The 18,085-nt window shown below is 44.5% G+C and overlaps 2 protein-coding genes across 2 annotated transcripts; one reads left to right on the forward strand and one right to left on the reverse strand.

Annotated features, from left to right (window-relative positions):
• Window positions 1–4,266: 4,266 nt before the first annotated feature.
• Window positions 4,267–5,190, reverse strand: LOC121092640 (nascent polypeptide-associated complex subunit alpha, muscle-specific form-like). Its single transcript, XM_040603926.1, has 2 exons — window positions 4,892–5,190; window positions 4,267–4,849 (listed from the first exon to the last, which is right to left on the reverse strand). The coding sequence occupies exons 1-2, from the start codon at window positions 5,188–5,190 to the stop codon at window positions 4,267–4,269; spliced, it is 882 nt and encodes a 293-aa protein (XP_040459860.1).
• Window positions 5,191–5,214: 24 nt separating this feature from the next.
• Window positions 5,215–16,306, forward strand: CCDC150 (coiled-coil domain containing 150). The gene is made up of 11 exons (XM_040603927.1): window positions 5,215–5,328; window positions 5,913–5,973; window positions 6,214–6,330; window positions 7,783–10,081; window positions 10,452–10,545; window positions 11,193–11,339; window positions 12,011–12,121; window positions 13,444–13,512; window positions 13,589–13,758; window positions 14,094–14,181; window positions 15,425–16,306. The coding sequence occupies exons 4-11, from the start codon at window positions 9,912–9,914 to the stop codon at window positions 15,572–15,574; spliced, it is 999 nt and encodes a 332-aa protein (XP_040459861.1). The 5' UTR covers window positions 5,215–5,328; window positions 5,913–5,973; window positions 6,214–6,330; window positions 7,783–9,911; the 3' UTR covers window positions 15,575–16,306.
• Window positions 16,307–18,085: the final 1,779 nt, after the last annotated feature.

The raw sequence follows: 18,085 nt of genomic DNA on the forward strand, positions 1-18,085 counted from the left end.
CAATGAAACATTAATGTTACGTTCACTGGTTTGTATAAGCATTCTTATACCATACTTGCAGAAGAAAATTTATTTCTGTCAGCAGTACTGATTTAACACGTGAGTTGGGTATCTCAGGATTCTGTGATTTTCTACTATAATCCCTCCTTGTCTGAGACAAAGTTGTCAAACTGAAGAAATATTGTGTTAGCTCGCTATAAAAAAGGGGAGGAGGGGAAAACGATGGCAGATCCAAGGCAGGTAAGCATAGAGAGATAAAACCTGAACTTTGTTCTTTATCTGGTATACAAAATAAGGATTATCAATCCCGGCAGCATAAGGAAGAAAAAATATGTTATATGGAATATTTACAATGCTGTATTATTATGTAATATATCTAATTAATAATATACTTACTGTAAGACTCCATAGCAGCTAATAACACTAAGCCAGGGATGATCTTCTCATTACACTCTACTCAAAAGCTGGTCTCCAGCTTTCCTAAACATCTGACAGGTTGCTACAAAGAACAGATGGATGCAAACAGACTGGGCAGCACAAAGTAATGAGTTATTGCCAGTAAACCTCCACAGTGGTAGAAATACACTGATAATCCAAATTCTCACAAGGTTTTGCAGATGTAACAGAGAAGGAGAGTTTGAAGGATGGATCACAGAACAGTGCTTTCAGCATATTTATGCTGATACCCTTCTATATGTGCAAGCGATGAGAATAAAAAAACCCCCACCCTCGTGTATGTGCTTTATAAGAATTCAATTAAAACATGTTGGAGTTTGGCAGCATGGACCAAGCAAACTAAGGAGCTGGTTTCTCATTAGTGATAAACCGTACCAGACAGGATGAATAAAAATCATGAAGCATTCTGAAGAGGAAACTTTCAGCTAACAATTTCTCCAGCTGATGCAATAAAAAAGGACAACTTAGAAGATGGGGATAAACTAATCAAAGCAACACTCAAGGAAAGCAGACTTACAGCAGTGACAGAATACAGCTGAGGCTCTTACTTCTACAAAGTACCTTCCTTTGCAGAATGCTAACCTGGATGGACAAACTGATCCAACTTAGCAGATTTGATTTATCCCACCTTTCAATTCAAACTTGCAAGCTCTACCTACTGCTGCAGCATTCTCTCATACCATCCAAGTAATCCAAAATAGAGATCTTTGCACTAGCGTTTGCTCTCCGATTTACCTTCACACCAAAGCATTCTGCGTAAGCAAGTAACTGAGCAAGATTAAAAGAATTCTAAAGACAAGCACTGCAGAAGGCCTGACAGCTCAGACTCCACCTTGAACAAAGACTTCACTTCTACCACAAAACAGTAGAAGGAATTCAAGAAAGATCAACAAAACTATGAAGAAGGAAAGAATTTTGCATATGCTGGAATAAAACTTCTTAACTAATGACAATTGTAGCACATAATTATCTACAAATACATAGCACATTAAGTAGAAATAAAATTATTAGAACAGTAAAAAGGTTAAAACTAAAAGAAATGTCATTACAAGAAAGGAAAACATAACAGCACATTTAAGCAGTAAGCTCTATTCAAATATGGAAAAACTTCCCAGGAAAAGCCCCATTCCCTGAAAAATGTGAAATCAGACTGAAAAGCTGATTGGAGACAATATACAAAAATAAACTGGAGCCATAAAACTACTTAAATAACAAAACACTATATGGATGATCCGATTTTTAAATACATATAATTTACATGAAAGTTTTACTGAGATACGTGAGCTGCTGTACGCATAGGCGTTTTGACAAGAAACAAAAGTACACTGATGTTCTTAACCAGAAACCAAAATACCATCTTATCCCACTTCAGCTTGGAACTTTGTGCAGAAGTGATGATTCCACCAGGCTTATGTGTAGGTGGCAAACTATGGAGGAAATTATACTGATTTGAAGAACAAAGCAGGGTATCTGTCATCATAATGCACTTGCCTGCCCCACCTCCCATTGCCAAACAACTTATATTAAAATAAAATAAAATACCATTTTTAGGTTATTTTGAAGACTCCTGTGAAACTGTCAGGTAGGATATTTGGAGCAGAAAAAATATCAGATCCTTAACTTCAGCTTTCAACATTCAGTTCTTTGATCACAGCTGTCATCTTAAAACTTTCCCATGGAAAACATGCTACAGAAAGTTAGATGCATACGTTAGATTCCTACATTTTTTATATGAATTTACTCTTATTGAACTATATACCAACTTCTGAAAGTAAAATAAACAACGTGAATAAAAAGATCAGAGCAATCAGTTCTTTTAATGGAAACTAAATTAAGGAGAGTGTTTGATCTGTTTGTTTAAAAATTTATACAGTGCCTTCAGAATTAACTATCATTTTGTCAAATGTTGTTACCCTGTTTCACCTCATGAAAGGATATCTGAAATATAGTTGCCATTCGACCTACATATCGGTTGCTCTTTTATGTTCTCACTTCCTACACATGCTCTTCTACTGCATGAACTAGGCATCGCTACATAGCTATTGTATCAATATCATCTGACTAAAGAACAGCCTAAGTACACGACCAACAATTATCAAGAAATTATACAATAAAAGCTGCATTACTTTTAATATTCAGTGTTATTTATGCAGCCCTTCCTCAGGTGAGAGGCTTAATACTTGATTTATCATTTTAAATCTCCTTTTTCCTTAGTGATTTTTATATTCCCTTATGTCCCATGTTTCTTCACAAGCCTCCTGGCAACATCCCCCAGGCAAAGGCTTCCTGGAGCAAATTCTCAAGTGGAGCAACAACATCCTTACATCAGCTGAGGATGTCTTTATCACACACAGATTACTGTTCAAATGCAGTGTTGGCCTGTCTGCAGTATCACCCTCTTTGCTCAGAAAAGCTACAACAATTCAAATAAAATAAAAAACAGCTCTTCAAATAAGTCATGCCAAAAGATACTTAAATCAAAACAATTATATTCATCAACAGAATGCAAAATTTTCAGCAGTAATGGATAGCCACTAGCTGCAGTTGCACAAATTATAAAATGCATAGTCACCATGTTTAGGTGTTCCAACAAATAACGGTTCCTCTCTGCTGCCATCTACAGATAGATTTAAAATTTTGTAAAAATCTACTTTTCACTTCCAGATATAGATATATATAAAATACTAGGATCTTAACAGGCCCTACAAACCAGTTCACCCCAAACATGTATTACCTCAACATATTAGAAGCTTCAGGCAAAGCTCAGCCCAGGTGAGAGGTCACCAAAAGGTATTCGGATGTTGCCACACTGCATGCGTTGTGGTGCTTGATCCCGTGTGAAACCCTCAGCTGGGAATCAGGTCCTCGCGTTCCCTGTTCAATGCATAGGAAGAGTTAAGTCACACACAGATGCTTCTTAGAGGCCAGATGAGCTGCCAAAAGCGACAATAGGTATCTTAAAACAGCTTTGCTTGAGCCCCCAGAATATCTAATGCTGAACAGTAGCAGCATGTTATTTGACGCCTGCTTCAGAGACCACATTTCCAGTTTCACAGCTGTATGTTCTAACCAGGAGGCTACAAAATCTGTTTCCTTCTCTGCACAAAAATAAAATTCAGTAGGCCAAAGCGGTACCTTTGTATAAGACTGGCACTTCCGATGCAGAGTGGAGACAGTGTAGCTCAGTAAGATTACTGATCTGTATTAAAAAACCCTTGAAAGGGTCTTTTTAAAGGGCCCAAAGTGAACATGTCATTTGATACACAGTAGATTGATCTTGGGTAAAGATAACTGTTACCCTTGGGGTTACCACGCTCCTGCTTGAGCCTACATACCCCGCAAGCTGATCCTAACCCCCTTCAAAGGCTAAAATACTTCAGTGTTCTGTCGTAAAGCGTGCTGCACTGTGCGAGGTGAGAAGAAAGCAGTGGTAGCTGAGGCAGCCATGCCCTCCTGAAGCGCTTCACAGGCACGGAGGTGACAGCCGTCGCGCCACCGGGTCCCGCCGCCCCCTGAGAGGAGCGCGCCCACGCCTCGCCTCAGCGCCTGGCTTCTCCTCAGCGCCCAGCCACACCACAGCGCCCTTGCCTCAGTGCCCAGCCGTGCCTCAGCACCCTCGCCTCAGCGCCCAGCCGCACCTCATCACCCTCGCCTCAGCGCCCTCGCCTCAGTGCCCAGCCGTGCCTCAGCACCCTCGCCTCAGCGCCCTCGCCTTAGCGCCTGCCCTTGCCCCAGCGCCCGGCCCCGCCGGCAGCCGGGGCCTGGCCGAGGTGCGAGGAAGGCTCTCCTGTGCAAATCCCCGGAGCCCGCTCACCAGCAGCGGCTGGCGCGCACCCTGGTACGAGGAGGAGAGCCCGGGGCGGCCACCGCCACCACCGGCGTCCCGCGGCCGGGGGGACTACGGCTCCCAGCGTGCCCCGGCACCGCGCCTGCGCGCCGGGCCTGCGGGGGAGGGAGGGCGGCTGAGGGGTGGCGAGGGGCCCGGTGCGGCGCGGGGACGCCTCGGGGGGCGGGGGCCATGGCCAGGCCGGCCGTCGTGCCCGGGAGCGTCAGGGCGACGGGGCCCGAGGCCTTCATGGTGCTGCGCCTGCGGATGAGGGCGGTGGCGGGGCAAACCGGCGCGCTGGTGCGGAGCTGGAGGCGCTCGGCGACGGCGGGCTGAGACAGGGAGGGGCAGGGTTGCGAGTACGGGTACGCTCCCGTCCTCCCGGGGGGCTCCCGGTGCTCGATCTCCCTCAGCCCGTGCGCCGTTAGCCGCGCGCTGCGGCGGGGGGGGGCGGTGCCGGCGGGGGCGCTGCCGCAGCCCGAGGGCGCGGGGGGCTCCGGCCCCGCGGCCGAAGGGCGCCGGTAGCGCGGCGGTGCGGTGCCGGGTGCGCAGCGCCGGGCGTCTCCCCTCCAGCCGCCGTCCCTTCCGCCCCAGGCCCGCGGGAACGGCCGCCAGCCGCCCAGCCAGCCCCCGCGCCGGCCCGGAGGAAGCCCGCTGCGGAGGGGCTGCGGCGCGCTGGGGGGGCGCATGTGTCGCCTAGAGCGTTGCGCAGCCACCGCAAGCAAACATCTTCCAGCTGCAGGCAGAAAAGGAGCTGAATCCAAAGCATGCAGGTAGCAAAAAGGGTTTTTTTCTATTACTTCGCCCTTCATTGTCCCTCCATATGCTTTTTCTGTCAGTGGAAGTTCTTTGCCTTTTTCTTGGCAGCCCAGCTGGAGCAGCACCTGAGTGCAGTCCACGAGGAGCATTTGCAAGAAATGAAGATTGTACAGCAAGAAGCAATGAAGTTGCACCAACACCTTTGTAATATGAAAGAGGCTGAAAAAAAAGTGAAAGAAGAAGTTCAGAGGCTGGGTAAAGCTCTGGAGATTACAACTGCATCCAAGGTACAAAAGATGACCTTATTATAGTTTCAAGGATTAACAGACTTGGTTTTAAACACGTTCATCTCAGACATAGTTAAATAGAAAGTATACTGAGCTGGAAAAAAAGAGTTTATGATTTATTGTTGGCAGTAGGATCAAACACTTTTGACAATGAAAATCTGTGCTTTCATCAATTAAAAAAAATGCATGGGAAATCAGCAATAAAAAGTATTTGAGATTTGCAATTCTTTCATCTTTATGGCTTAAGTTCATCCTGGCTTTCATGCACAGAGTTCTCAATAGCTTTTCTGCTTTTCCAGGAAGTTACATTTCTCTGGTATTTCATTCTTGCACTTTGTTAGTATCTTCCCCAAAGAAACTTCAGTGCAGTATGTCACTCATTCTCATTAATTGTATCAAAGAACACATTGCTGCTTAGTGTTCCCACGCTTACATTCAGTGCTTCAGAACACAGAACATCAGACTGGAGATAGAAATCATGTTCTGGGTGTTAGCATGGCAGTTACATTTTATGATACCTGTTGCTTTTGTAATAGTTACAAACATGAAAGAATTAAAATATCTGTTGCTTTCATCTTCTTTAGGTGGATGTAGTGATTGCAGCTGAGGAACGCAAAACGGAAGATTAACTGTCTACTGCAGGAGGTAAGTACAACAGCAAGGAGCTTAGTAGGAGGCTGAATTTGCCAACTCTTATTTGAAGATTTGAAGAAGATGACCCTTGAATAACATTCTGAGTGCAATTTTGGATTGTGCACAACCCAAAGGAACCTGCCAGCCAGCTCATAACTAAATATCCAGACACATATTTTGTATATGATCTCGAAGTATTTGTTTGATCTACTTAATTAGACTTGGGTCAGAAAGAGTTCATTTTTTTTCTAGCTAAGACAACAGCTGTCCCAGGAGATCAGCCTGCATCAGTCCTTGGAGGAATCCCAAGCAACTATGATGTGTCATGTACAGGACATGGAACCAACGCTAGAAACAGAACAGAAGCAGGTTTGAGAAACTTTGGATCTTCTTTTCTGACTGTTTTTGTTTTCTTAGCTGGGAGGAAGAGCAAGGACTTGGATGTCATGCCTAGAAATCAGTTTAAAAACTTTAAACCAGCAACATTTTGTACAGACGTTGATCAGAAGAGATCGCGTAATCAAACTTCCTGCTCAAAGTAGGAGTATCGCACTGGGCTGGGGCAGTGGTGGATTTGTCTAGCAGAGTTCAAGGACTGTGATTCCGTGGCTGCTTTAGCTACTTTTTTTATAGTGCTGCAGTAATGTGCCAGTTAAGATTTTTTCTTCCAGCATCCAATCTGAACATTCCAAGCTTACATTTGGCACCATTGCCCCTTCTTAAATCATTCAATGCAACTGAAAAGAGTTCAACTTCATAATCTTTGTAACTGCCTCTCAGATTTGTGGAACACAACTGGATCCTTCCTTAACCTCTTCTTCACCAAGCTAAACAAGCCTCTTTAGAATTGAGGTACTGATAAATAGATAGAAAATGCAATTTCTGAAAAACATTCAGTTGAGATCTTAAACCTTCTGGGAGTATTAATTGTCATGATGACAAAGTTAGATTTTGGTTCTCAGCTGTATTTGTATTATCTAGCTGTTTTGGAATGTGAGGGGGGGGCACAGTTCATGGTAGAAATGAACTGTCTTACACGTAATTCAAATAAAACCAACCTCCCTCTCTGCAGGTGTACATGCACAAGCCACATGCAGTCATTTTAACACTTCTGAAATCATAGCAACAGTTCAGTAAGGATAAAAGAATATGAATATGTATCAAAATATGCAAAGTATATACTTTGAATATGCAAAGTATCAAAACTTGAATAACTAAGGGTTTTTTTTTCCTTTTTTCTGATGACCATCAAGGTTCCTGAAACATACAACGTTCTGTTGGAAATCAGTAGATTTTTCACCTACATGCCTTTTATCATCTTGTGTGTTCTTCTACAGCAGAAGTGGAAAAATGACGGATACGTTATTGAACTATATGAATTATACATCTTGTGAAAAGCACAGGCTTAGTTGAATTCATCTGTCGTTTTCTGATGGATATAGTTGGCTCTGTAGTATATTTATTAGTTAACAGGAAAACAAAGATTCCTCACAAAATGGCATGAGATAGACTTCTTAAGTGCCTTCAGTGTTGCGTTCATCTTCTATAGCTTGATCTTTTCTGTAATCTTTAATTGTGCAAACCTATTAGGTTCTGTCTGCCATGTAAAGAGATTATAAGAACACATATGCTGCATTACGTATAGTAACGGAGTCGCTTGCCGTAAGGGTCTTCTGCGTAAGATTGGGACAAGCAGAAAGAGAGGAGAAGCTGGTCAGGCTATATCTTTTCCAGTTAGATAACTTTTTAAGCTGTGAAATTTGGTTAGATTTGCCTGACTGAATTCTGCCTCTTAAAGAATAGTCTGTGATATCATTGCAGGTACAGATGTTACAGCAGGACTGCCAAGAGTTACGCAAAGATGTCCAGCTTGCCCAAGCGAGGCTGCAAGGGGAGGAGGACAGAACTGCCCAACTGGAGCAACAGTGCACACAACTGAAAGCTGAGCTGGGTATGACAGTGGGCGCTTGTCATATCTTCTTAGCCCTTCTTACTGCTTCCACAGTGAGAGGAAACCAGCACTGAGGTCCCCCAGACCCGTGGCAGGTGTATCAGCCAACAGGGAACAGAGGGAGGTGAGAACTACTAAAGGCCTTTAGTTTGCATGTGATGTTTCTAAACGCTCTTCTAAACCTAGAGGAAACTGACAGCAGTGGTAATCACGGTAATGAATACACAACAATAATATGAAAAGATTCCATCAGCATAAATTCTTTTCATCTAGCAAGTAACCATTAATGCGTGATTACTGAACTGATTTGCAAGTAGAATGCCCATTCGTACTGAGTCTTTTTACAGATGATTAAAAAACATCAGTATAAGGACAAGCCTCTCGGATAAGCCTCTAGCTGATCTCATTTAGGTTCCTGGACTACTGATGTGAAAGTAGCTGCTTATAAGGGAGCTGAGTGGCATTTAATGCGCTCCAGGGTAGGGGGAAGCTCCATATTGTCAAAATTAAAGGTAAACGTTCCTAACCTAAAGTCTGTTCCTTATTCCTAAATAGCTCGCAGTAACTGCCTAAATCCTAGCATAATTCTTGTTCTTGTTGATCCTTCCCTCAGGACCTGTTTCAGATTTCTAGTTACTCCTTTTACAGAAGTGTTGCCATTTCCCATATGTTTGGTTTGTTATTCTGCAAATCACACATGCGATAATAAACTCACATAAAAAAGCTCACAAAAGGCAGTGGGCATTTCTGCATAAGGCATGGCAAGAGGAGAGAAACTTGTCATGTTGTGGCAGAGTTGGCTGAATGGGGGACAATGATACCAAAATAATTCTTTCCTTCAGAACAAAGTCATAGGCAAAGGACAAATTTAAATGAGATGTACAAGTTTTCTTTCCTTCTGTATCAAATAATCCTGCTGATCAAGGCTTTTTCCCTTTGTTAATTGAAGGAAGTTTTGGGTGATCCTTGGATGATACCGTAGATGTCATGATATTTTGGCTAGAATTCCTTCCCTGCCCTGCTCATGGTGAATTGTCTCTTGTTGTCTTCCTCTTTTTCCAGTACGTTATACAGCACAACAGAATAAGAGGCTAGCTATTACAGATAGGTTGACTGAAATTCCAACAAAAATGCTTCTGCTTTTAGATCTGTATGGTTAGAGCAGGGATGTAACTATTGTTCTTTGTCAATGCACAAAAACTCGTAAAGTTGCATACGAGCTGTGGGTTATAGTCAAGACAAATCAGTTGCTTACACACTAGACAGCTGAATAAGAGACAGGGTTATTTGATTTGCTTAAGCAGTCACAGAAGTGGTATGTGTAGGAGGTTGGCATGATGGCATGCTTAATTTAAAATTAAATTACAATTAACCTAGGTTTAGCCAGAGGATTCTGTTAAATGCTATAAAGATCATGTGAGAAAAACTGGAGAATAGTATAGACATTCTCAGTCAAAGGTCATTGAAAACCGAACAGCCTATTGGGGTTAATAAAGGAGACTTGAATGCAGTGAGTTATGACCATGAAATTCAAATTAGAACGATGGTTAATTTCAGCTGACTAATTGATGACAATGAAGAAATGGCTGAAAATTAACAGGGATCAAAACCTTTTTGTTTTTTGTTTGAAAGAGATACAGATGAAAGTTTAGGTTAAGAAACATTAGAATCAACAACTGGTTTTGACTGAAAAGCCAGCTTCTTGTATCTGTAGTACTTCCTGAAGCCTGGGTGCCAGGAGTTCAAGAAGCATTGGAACTATCGGTTGAAACACTCAAAAAACCTCAAGAACACCACCCACGCTCAGCTTGGGCTTAAACCAGGGGTAGGACAAAGGTTATATAATTACAGGAAGCTGTTTCCATGTTCAGAACCATTACGCACTCTTGGCACTACTAACTACTAAGCATGCAGGTTACTTATAAAAGAATCCTTTTAAGAGACTCTAATAGATGACCGATTTTCCTGCTCCTTTTCCTAATGATTTCTTGTACTGCAGATGGCAAACCTGCAGCACCAGCTGGATGCAGCGAAGTATGATAACAGTAAGGCGAGATGCACGCTGAAGCATGTCTTAGCTTCTTATAAGAAGATGCAAGCAGCTCTGGATGCGGTACAGACTGAGCTGGGACACAAGGACACTGAAATCAGCAACCTCAGAAAAGACATGTGAGTGGAACTGATTGTTTCTGTGGTCTGTCAAGACAGATACAGTTGCAAGGTGGCATCTTCCCCATGGTTCTGGCTAATGAGCTGTAGGACAAGTTTGTTTGAAAAGTTTCCTATATCGTTTCCTGCAACACTGAAGCATCCTTAGTGCTAGTGGACCAAGTACACCGAGTTCTTGTAGCTAAGTGCACGCTTGGCAGGCCTGGCGCATCTTGTGGCAAGTAGGCAAAAGAGTTTAACTTCAGTGACAGGCAGAACTTAATCTGGTTAAGGTAGAGAACTGAACTCTGAGATGGTCACCGCTTCAGAAGAGATGTCCACAAATTGATTTAATGCATGATTTTTCTTTTAATCCAATCTCCATTTCCAGGAGCCAGGCTCAACAGAAAATACAGATGTTAGAAACAGAACTGGAACATTGCCAGGCCAAACCGGTTGCCATGGGAAGGCAGCAGAGCAGCCAGGTAGATGCTACATTTTTCCGTAGTAACAGCCACCGCTATGTTTTTGGTGTAGAGCCAAGTACCTTTTCTTTTTCTGAATACAATATAGCGTGACACATTCACATGAATCAAGGTGAAAATACGCTATCAACTTTTGGCAGTGGAGCGGGAAAGTAGTTATGCAAGTGTTGAAGGCGGCAAGCATCTCCTCTTCAAAGAAACATTCCTTGGCACAGGTGAAGGCTTTACAGTCTGCAGCTGGATACATAATATGAACAGAGATTTCAGAAGTTTGTATAGCCTTTACTTTTTTGTTATTAGAATGGAGGGGAAAAAAAATTCCAAGGAATTGTTTTTATGTTGGCTTGTAATTCTTAGTTGGAAAAGGATTACCTCACAACCTAAACACACTCATTATTGGCAAAGAACTCCCCCTGCTGCCCCCTCCAAGAAAGGTGTGACTATATGAGAAGCTGTGATCCTTCAGCCTAAGCCAGCCAGTAGTGGATTGCTGTTTTAAGGACTCCCAGGTACATGCCTGTGCTTAGGACATCAGGAATCAGACAGCGGACGAACACACTGTTAGACTGGGAAGGGAAAAAAATAGTATTCCTTTCTAAGCTTTCTCATTTGGGTAAGTATAAATCTAATTTGTGGTTACTGCACAGGTGGAGCCACTTTGTAAGGCACTAGAAAGTGCTAGAACAGAGAACAAGCAGCTTGTTCTTCATTTGGAAGAAGTTCTGCAGGTCAGTAATACCCTGCAGAGCAAGCTGATCCAAACCGAAATCGAAGGGAAGAGTTTCAGCTCTTCCATCTGAGCTGGTGCTCAGCAGGTAAGACAGATCCACGACAGGGGAAACGTTACTTTGCGCTGACATCGGAGCTCCACGGCTTTACTCATCTGTCTATCAGCGCTGATCACCAGCGGCACGGCCACGGTGACATTCGTTTGGAGCCATAGAAACGGGCTTTTCCACTCACTCCTGTCATGATGCCTCAACCTGCTCTGCTGCACTGAGGAACTGCTGCCCCGGGGTCATTACAGCACTTCTACAAACAGCTCTTCCACGAGGATAGCTGAAGCAGCCTGTAGTAGCTACAGCAAGGGGAGCGTAGGATAGCTGCTTAAATTCCCCCCCCTAAAACTGAACGCTATTAAGTAAACCTGAGGGTAGATGCAGTCTGAATCTCCTCGTTGTCCTTTGTCTAAACAGGCTTAGCCATTTAATTCTCTGAAGTTGTCCTAAAGTGTTTTTTTCCAAAAAAGTCTATTTACCTTGTTTAACTATTTGGAACCTCCTTTTAAATAAATGGAACGTGAAATATTGGAAAACACATTCCAGTCTTAAAACAGTAGTAGTGCAGAGTATATACCCAGGACAAAAGTATTAACAATGTAATTGTCTTCCCTATTCTTATTTATAAAGCATATTAAATATAAATGTGAATAACTTAATTTCTTTTTACAGGGAACAGTTAATGGAAAAAGCCAAGACTGAGAAAAGAATACGTGGAACACTTAGAGTCTTTGAAGAAGCAGTTTCTGACTGAACAAGAGGCTTACAGGAAAGCTGCCTGTCAAGAATCTGCTGAGGTGAAAAAGGATAGAATTAAAACATTTCAGTGGGTGATTTCCAGAGAAAGAGGTCTGCTTTATGATTTCCCAACAGAACAGGAACACCTCATGACAAAAATTTCTCCTTTTCCATTCGTCATAGAGTTGTCCATCACTTGTATACAACAAACAATTTTGTCATGTGGTGGGCAGACATTTTGGTGGCCGTGCACCATCTGTGCTCTCTTAACTTTTTCAAGTACCGCTGTGTATCCCCCAATACTATATACCTCGTTGTACATAAGCTCAAGGCGTTGATATCAGTCACTCCAATGACTTCAGAAGGATAATCTGGGGTTGTATAGCAATCTCCAAGGATAAAATACTGGTTTGGAAGTCTGCTTTGTTCCTTGAGGGCTGGATTGTGCAGCTCAGCGTAACCTTAGTATTAGTCAGATCCCAGCATTCACTTTTTTGCCCGTTTTATTAGAAGAGTGGTAAAGTCAAAACACCAGGCGCTGTAGCTTCAGCTGGGTGTGCTGCTTATTAGCTGTATAGAATGAACTAATTCTTACAGACAACGTGAACTCACTTTTTCCTCTAGGTAAAGAGAGCCCTTGAAGAATCCTTCTCCAAACTGGTCGAAGTTTGTGGTGCTAACAGGGACCTGCAGCATAAAGTAACAGAGCTGGAAAAGTCTTTGTCCAGTTACAAGGAAAAGCTAAAAAGCCAAAGAGCTCAAGTCAGACAGCGATGCTAACACCGACAGGGTGAAGGTATGCACGCGTTTGTCAATAAAGGCAGGTGTCCTAGCTGAGAAACTACTTTTTTCTCCTACTGAGTAGGACTGTTGTTGATCCTTTGCAGTGGAGCTAGACTTGAAAATAAAAGTAACTCTGGACTCAAATTCTGCAGATGAGTAGACTGATAGCAGCTGCAGCAATTGTGTGGCTTCTCCTGTCATCCCTCCCCCCACCATATAAAATATGATGCCATAGAGTTGTCCCCCCTCGCCCCATTAATTTTTATAGTAGCATTTGTCCTCTTTATTGTTTTGTAGATACAATCTATTGATTGATTGGGTCCAGTGTTGCTTGTGTAGCGATGAATCCCTTTCCATCCTTCATAGCTGTAGAACTTACACTTCAGCTGGTACCTGATCCTAAATGAGAGTCTGGGCTCCTTGGCCACTCTGCCACCTGCTTGTTCCCCTTGCCCCAGGGTGTGGGTTCTTAACTTCAGTCTCATAGGGCAAGAAATAGGGACACTATGTGCAGACATCTGCAGAAATAGTTTCCACATAACAGCCAGTAGCCTGAAAAAATCCTGATTTTTTTTTTTTTTCTCTCAACAACTTCCAGGAGATTGAATCTGAACTGAGAAAAATGGAAGCCAGAGAAGAGGAGTATCAGACAAAAAATTATGAAAAAGTGAGCTTTCTTGAGCTTCCTGAAGAGACTGATCTGCTAAAATGTTGTTGGAACTTCATTCCTGTGTTGTCTCTAGTCACAGGACATCCAGAAACGTATGTCAGTGTTGAAAAGTGTGCAGAGCGAGATGCAAGTGGTGTTAAAAAAACAACATGAAGTGCAAGTGCAGAACAGGCAGCTGGGGACCCAGCTGGAAGTGGAGAGAAGGCGAAGGCAGCAGCTGGAAAACAAATGTCAGGTAAAGTGGTAACAGCACGAAAAAGTGGTGAGACATCCATGGAAGCATTTATGTGCAAAATCTATGGAGTTGTAGAAGAGGTGGTAGAAAGACGTTATGAACTCAGTCAAAAGATATGCCTATAAATCATACTGTGTCTGCTCCAGAAAGTCCAACTGACAACTGAACATACATTTACTATGTATCTGAATTAGGAGAGAGACAGGAATTTTAAGTTTTTTTTTAAATAATAGAACTCTAAGCAATTTACAGTAAAGATAGGAAAGCCCTTCTGTTACATTGCAATTTTTTTTGTGCCATGAAAAAATGTATAGAAATTAACGTTGCTTCTTTTTCTACCTAGGAACTGGAAAAAAACAGTCAAACATCTGAAGAATTGTACAGAGGAGGCAGAAAAGAAGCTGAAGGAAGCCAGCATGGAGCCAGTACAGGTGAGACCAGCTAGCATTAGAATAATTCATTGAAAGTAACAAGATAGTATTTCAGCATGTGCACCAAGTAACCCTTTCCATAAAAAAATGAAAATGTCTTTCAATAAAAACCCTTTTTCAGATATAGGTTTCTGAAGAGTGAGGTGCATCCCTGGGCTTTTCTACTAAGTGGCATTTATCATACTTTTTTTAAAAAAAGAAAAAGAAAAATAAACTTTTTATCTTTTCTGTGACTCACTTCAATGTAGTGGGGCTTGTAAGAAGAGCTTTTGTCCCCCACAGCCTATTGTTTTTATCGGACTGGGGATATCTGTGCTAACCAACGAACCAAAAGCGTTGTGGCCAAGTACACTGCCCCCCCAGCTGCCCTCGTGTCACTCTGTATGCAACATCACGCAAAACCTCTTTCCCACCCCACCCAACGAAGTCATTTGTCCTTACATCACCTCATCCTTGCACTACTGTATCACAATGTCCAAATTACTGTAGTTTGCATGGATTATTATAGTAGTTTGGGGTGAAAATCTAGGGGTTTAGATGTTATATAGGATATTAACCAGCATAATTTTTTTTAAAAAACAAAGCTAATAGAGGTGTTCCAGCCTGAGGTCTCACAGGCTGCTTACCAGTCCAAGTACCGTTCTAGGATTAGAAGGAGACTAACAGCAAGGGAGTATTTCTACAGCATTTTTCAGGCAAAATTAGTCTTCCCTCACCTTCCTCAGGGCTTTGTGGTACTCGGCATCCATTTCCCCCTGCCTTCTTCCCAATACCTCTGTGGTTTATGCTGTGCTGGAGACCCGTGTTGGCTTTGTTACCCCCTAAGAGGGGCAGCTCTGTGGCGAGTGCCGCCCCCATACACCCCTCTAACAGCGTTGGGAGAGGGTGTCGTGGGGAGCTCCTGCCCGTGTACCGCAGACACATCTGAGGTGTATGCTGCTCTGCCCTCTCTCACACAGGGCTCCACAACTGCAACAGCGCATGCATTAACCGCTCTCCCTGCGGTTCCAATCACACCGGCTGCCTAGTCACCTTCAGCCTGGAGCTTGCTGTTGGTTCAGGTCTGCAGTTTCACAGCCTGCCAGTTAGAAACTGTGAAAAACCAGCAGCCAAAATGCTGAAGAAAGCAAGGACATTCATTTCAGAGCGGGAAGCAAAGAAAATAGGTGGGAGAAGTATTTGCTAGCTCCTTATCAGTCAGGATTTCAGTTTCTTAAACTTCCTTCTGTATTTCCTTACACAGGAGTGGAAGACAGACCCCTCTTCTAGTTTAGCTTGTTTCCTCCTCTTTTGCCAAAGGACAAACTTAAGCAACAAGGAGCACTACAGGGGCTGTTCCGTGCTTAGAAAAGGTCTCTTGAGCACAACTTCGTGTTTTGTTGATGCTCGTTAACCGAATACTGGTCTCAAAGCTAATAGCTGGTGCATTTTCTTGCCTGCATTCAGCTTTCTCTCAGTGGTTCTCCTTCCCCTCACCCATACCTCTTACAGATACCCTTCCAAAAGCCGCGCTTACCTTGTCTGTGTAGGTGCATCAGCCTTCTCCATAATTGATAGTTCTGCTGTAGCTGGGTAATTGGCATCTAGAGATGTACATATTAGACTGCCAAAATTTTAATCTCTTCTTCAGTGATGACAGAGATTCCCCAGACAGTCATCAGCTTCATAGAGTGCTGCATCTTGTCCCAGGGGAAGCAGCAGGAGCTCCGGGTCGGTCGGTCAGCAGGGCAGGCCCCGCAGCCCAGCTCAGCCCAGGGCCCCACGTGAGCTGGGCAGGAAATGAGCTCACTCAGCCCAGTGCTCCCAGCCCACCCAGAGCATCACCTGCCCAGCAGCCTCCACCCGCACCCAGCTGCTGGGGAATCTTCACCTGCCCTCACCCGGGGCGGGGGGGGGGGGGGGGGGGGGGGGGGGGGGGGGGTTGTCGGTCTGTGCAAGTAGCAGGTGCCTGCAGCCTACGAGTGCCTGCTTCAGTCTTGGACTCTGGTTTGAATTAACACACACCTTTCACCTTGGCTTTTTGACCCACGTTCTTTGCCTTGTGAGGCTGATATTAACAAAACTACTGTTTACAGCAAACCCATTATTTTTATTTATTATTAAACTATGTGCTGTTGACATGCTACATCTTTGCTTTCATCGCTTTTCTTTTACCAGCTTTAGTCCAAGGCCTGGCAGGTGCTACCAAAACAAACCTCTGGCGGGTTTGCAGAGGGGTCGGGTGAGTGACTGAGGACTGAGTCATGTGGCTGTGGCTGGGCGCTGACGTGACTGGGACGGGGAGGAGGTGGCAGGACTGGCTGCTTCTAATGGTAGATGATGCCTGGGTCATGAGAGCACATAAGCCTTGGGCTACTTGAGCACATAAGGAATTCATTAGGGGTGTGATATCATACCACACGTCATCTTACCTTCGTAAGAGTTAGTGGAATTTGTTCAACATACCCCACTGGGGAAAGAGTAGTTGAAGCAGATGATCTTACATCATAATACGCTGAAAATGATTACAACACGGGCAGTTTTCATGCTTTTTCAGCTAAGGATCAGCTCACCGTCGTCACAGCTTACTCTTCCACGTGGCTTCAGTACAACCTAGCATCAGTACAGGTGGTGGTGGTGCACTCTGATCTGCTTCAACACAGCTGCTCGCAAACTCCTCTGTGATCAGCGGTACTATTTATTCCTGTGGGATCCATACATGATATTTGCAATACTTGTTTAATAGGGCGGGAAGTCTTGCGTACCTCTGGAGCTCCGAGTAGCCTGAGGACGGGCTGCAATTAGCTCGTTCTGCTCCTCCAGAAATTTGGTCCTAGACTGTAACTCACGCAGCAGGACTCTGGGCTAATTCACGGTGGCCTGAGCCGCTCCTCCTCACAGCAAGTGTCCGTTCGAGGGGAGAAGGGCTGGCTGAGCTAACGCACACCTGAGCTTCATGCAGTTGTGCTGCTTAAAAGCAGGGCTGTGCACTGTGGCTTTGGGTTTGTCCCAGCCAAGCTGGCTCCTTCAGAAACCCACTGGCGTCCCTGCCACCCCTGCACCGCAAAGCTGTGTGTGCCCTCTCTGCCCACGCGGCGCCCTCAGCAAACCGGTCAGTTCTGCTTGCTGTGAACTCGGGCTGTAATCACAGCTGGGAAAGCGCCTTCTCACGCAGCACTTGCCATCGCACGCTTTTGTTTATACAGCACGCTTAAGTAGGTCCCCCGGCAAGGGACAAACGGTAGTGACCTTCGTCTGTGCAAAAGGACAGAGCATACGGCAGCTGCATGTGTACGAACGGCATGTTGGCCACCCCTCTGCAGCGAGGCACGGCACACCTCACCGGTGGGGTCCCCGGCCCCACGGCAGCACCCCCGCTCTCGGGCCCTGCAGCTGCTGTTACTTCATACATTGAAGTGCAAAGGCTGATGACATGGCCGTGCCCATGGCACCTGGTATGTGTGCGCAGCGGCCGGCTGGTCCAGCTGCAGCAGATCTTGTTGCTGCTTCTAACCCTGCTTGGGCTGCAGGGCGGAAAGCCGCAGGACGGGGTGTAGCTGTGAGAAGGCGCTGGGCTACAGTAACCCCTAACTGTAGCGCTACCCTCAGTTTTGGCTACGCCTGCGACAGCAAGCGGTACCCCTTGGTGGGGCACATGCAGACTGCCAAGAGCTGGTCCAGATGTGCAGGACACGTTTTGGATTGGTTTTTACTTCAGCTTTGCTCCAGTGTGATCCCGCTGACTCCCGAGCAACCGGAGCACTTCAGGAAGCCATCCTGTCACTAGCTTTCATCTGAGAGGAATCTCGTTTGTCTGCTCAGAGCCTGCTCTGCAACGTGAGCCACGGCGTGGTGCGTGGCAGCTCACCTGTTCAAAACATCGGAACTACACATAGGCAAGAACTTACTTTCTTTGAACAGTAAT

Source organism: Falco naumanni, chromosome 8 (genome assembly GCF_017639655.2).
Source record: "Falco naumanni isolate bFalNau1 chromosome 8, bFalNau1.pat, whole genome shotgun sequence".
NCBI classification, from domain to species: domain Eukaryota; kingdom Metazoa; phylum Chordata; class Aves; order Falconiformes; family Falconidae; genus Falco; species Falco naumanni.

Bases quoted from the DNA above. Each gene is read 5' to 3' on its own strand.
- LOC121092640 (XM_040603926.1), bottom strand. From the start codon at position 5,190: ATGCTCCTCGTGGACTGCACTCAGGTGCTGCTCCAGCTGGGCTGCCAA. The intron at 4,850-4,891 runs GCCGTTCCCGCG...CGGCGGCTGGAG, and splicing joins GGCTGGCTGGGCGGCTGGCG to GGGAGACGCCCGGCGCTGCG.
- CCDC150 (XM_040603927.1), top strand. From the start codon at position 9,912: ATGGCAAACCTGCAGCACCAGCTGGATGCAGCGAAGTATGATAACAGT. The intron at 12,122-13,443 runs GTGAAAAAGGAT...AACAACTTCCAG, and splicing joins CCTGTCAAGAATCTGCTGAG to GAGATTGAATCTGAACTGAG. The intron at 14,182-15,424 runs GTGAGACCAGCT...TTCCTTACACAG, and splicing joins CCAGCATGGAGCCAGTACAG to GAGTGGAAGACAGACCCCTC.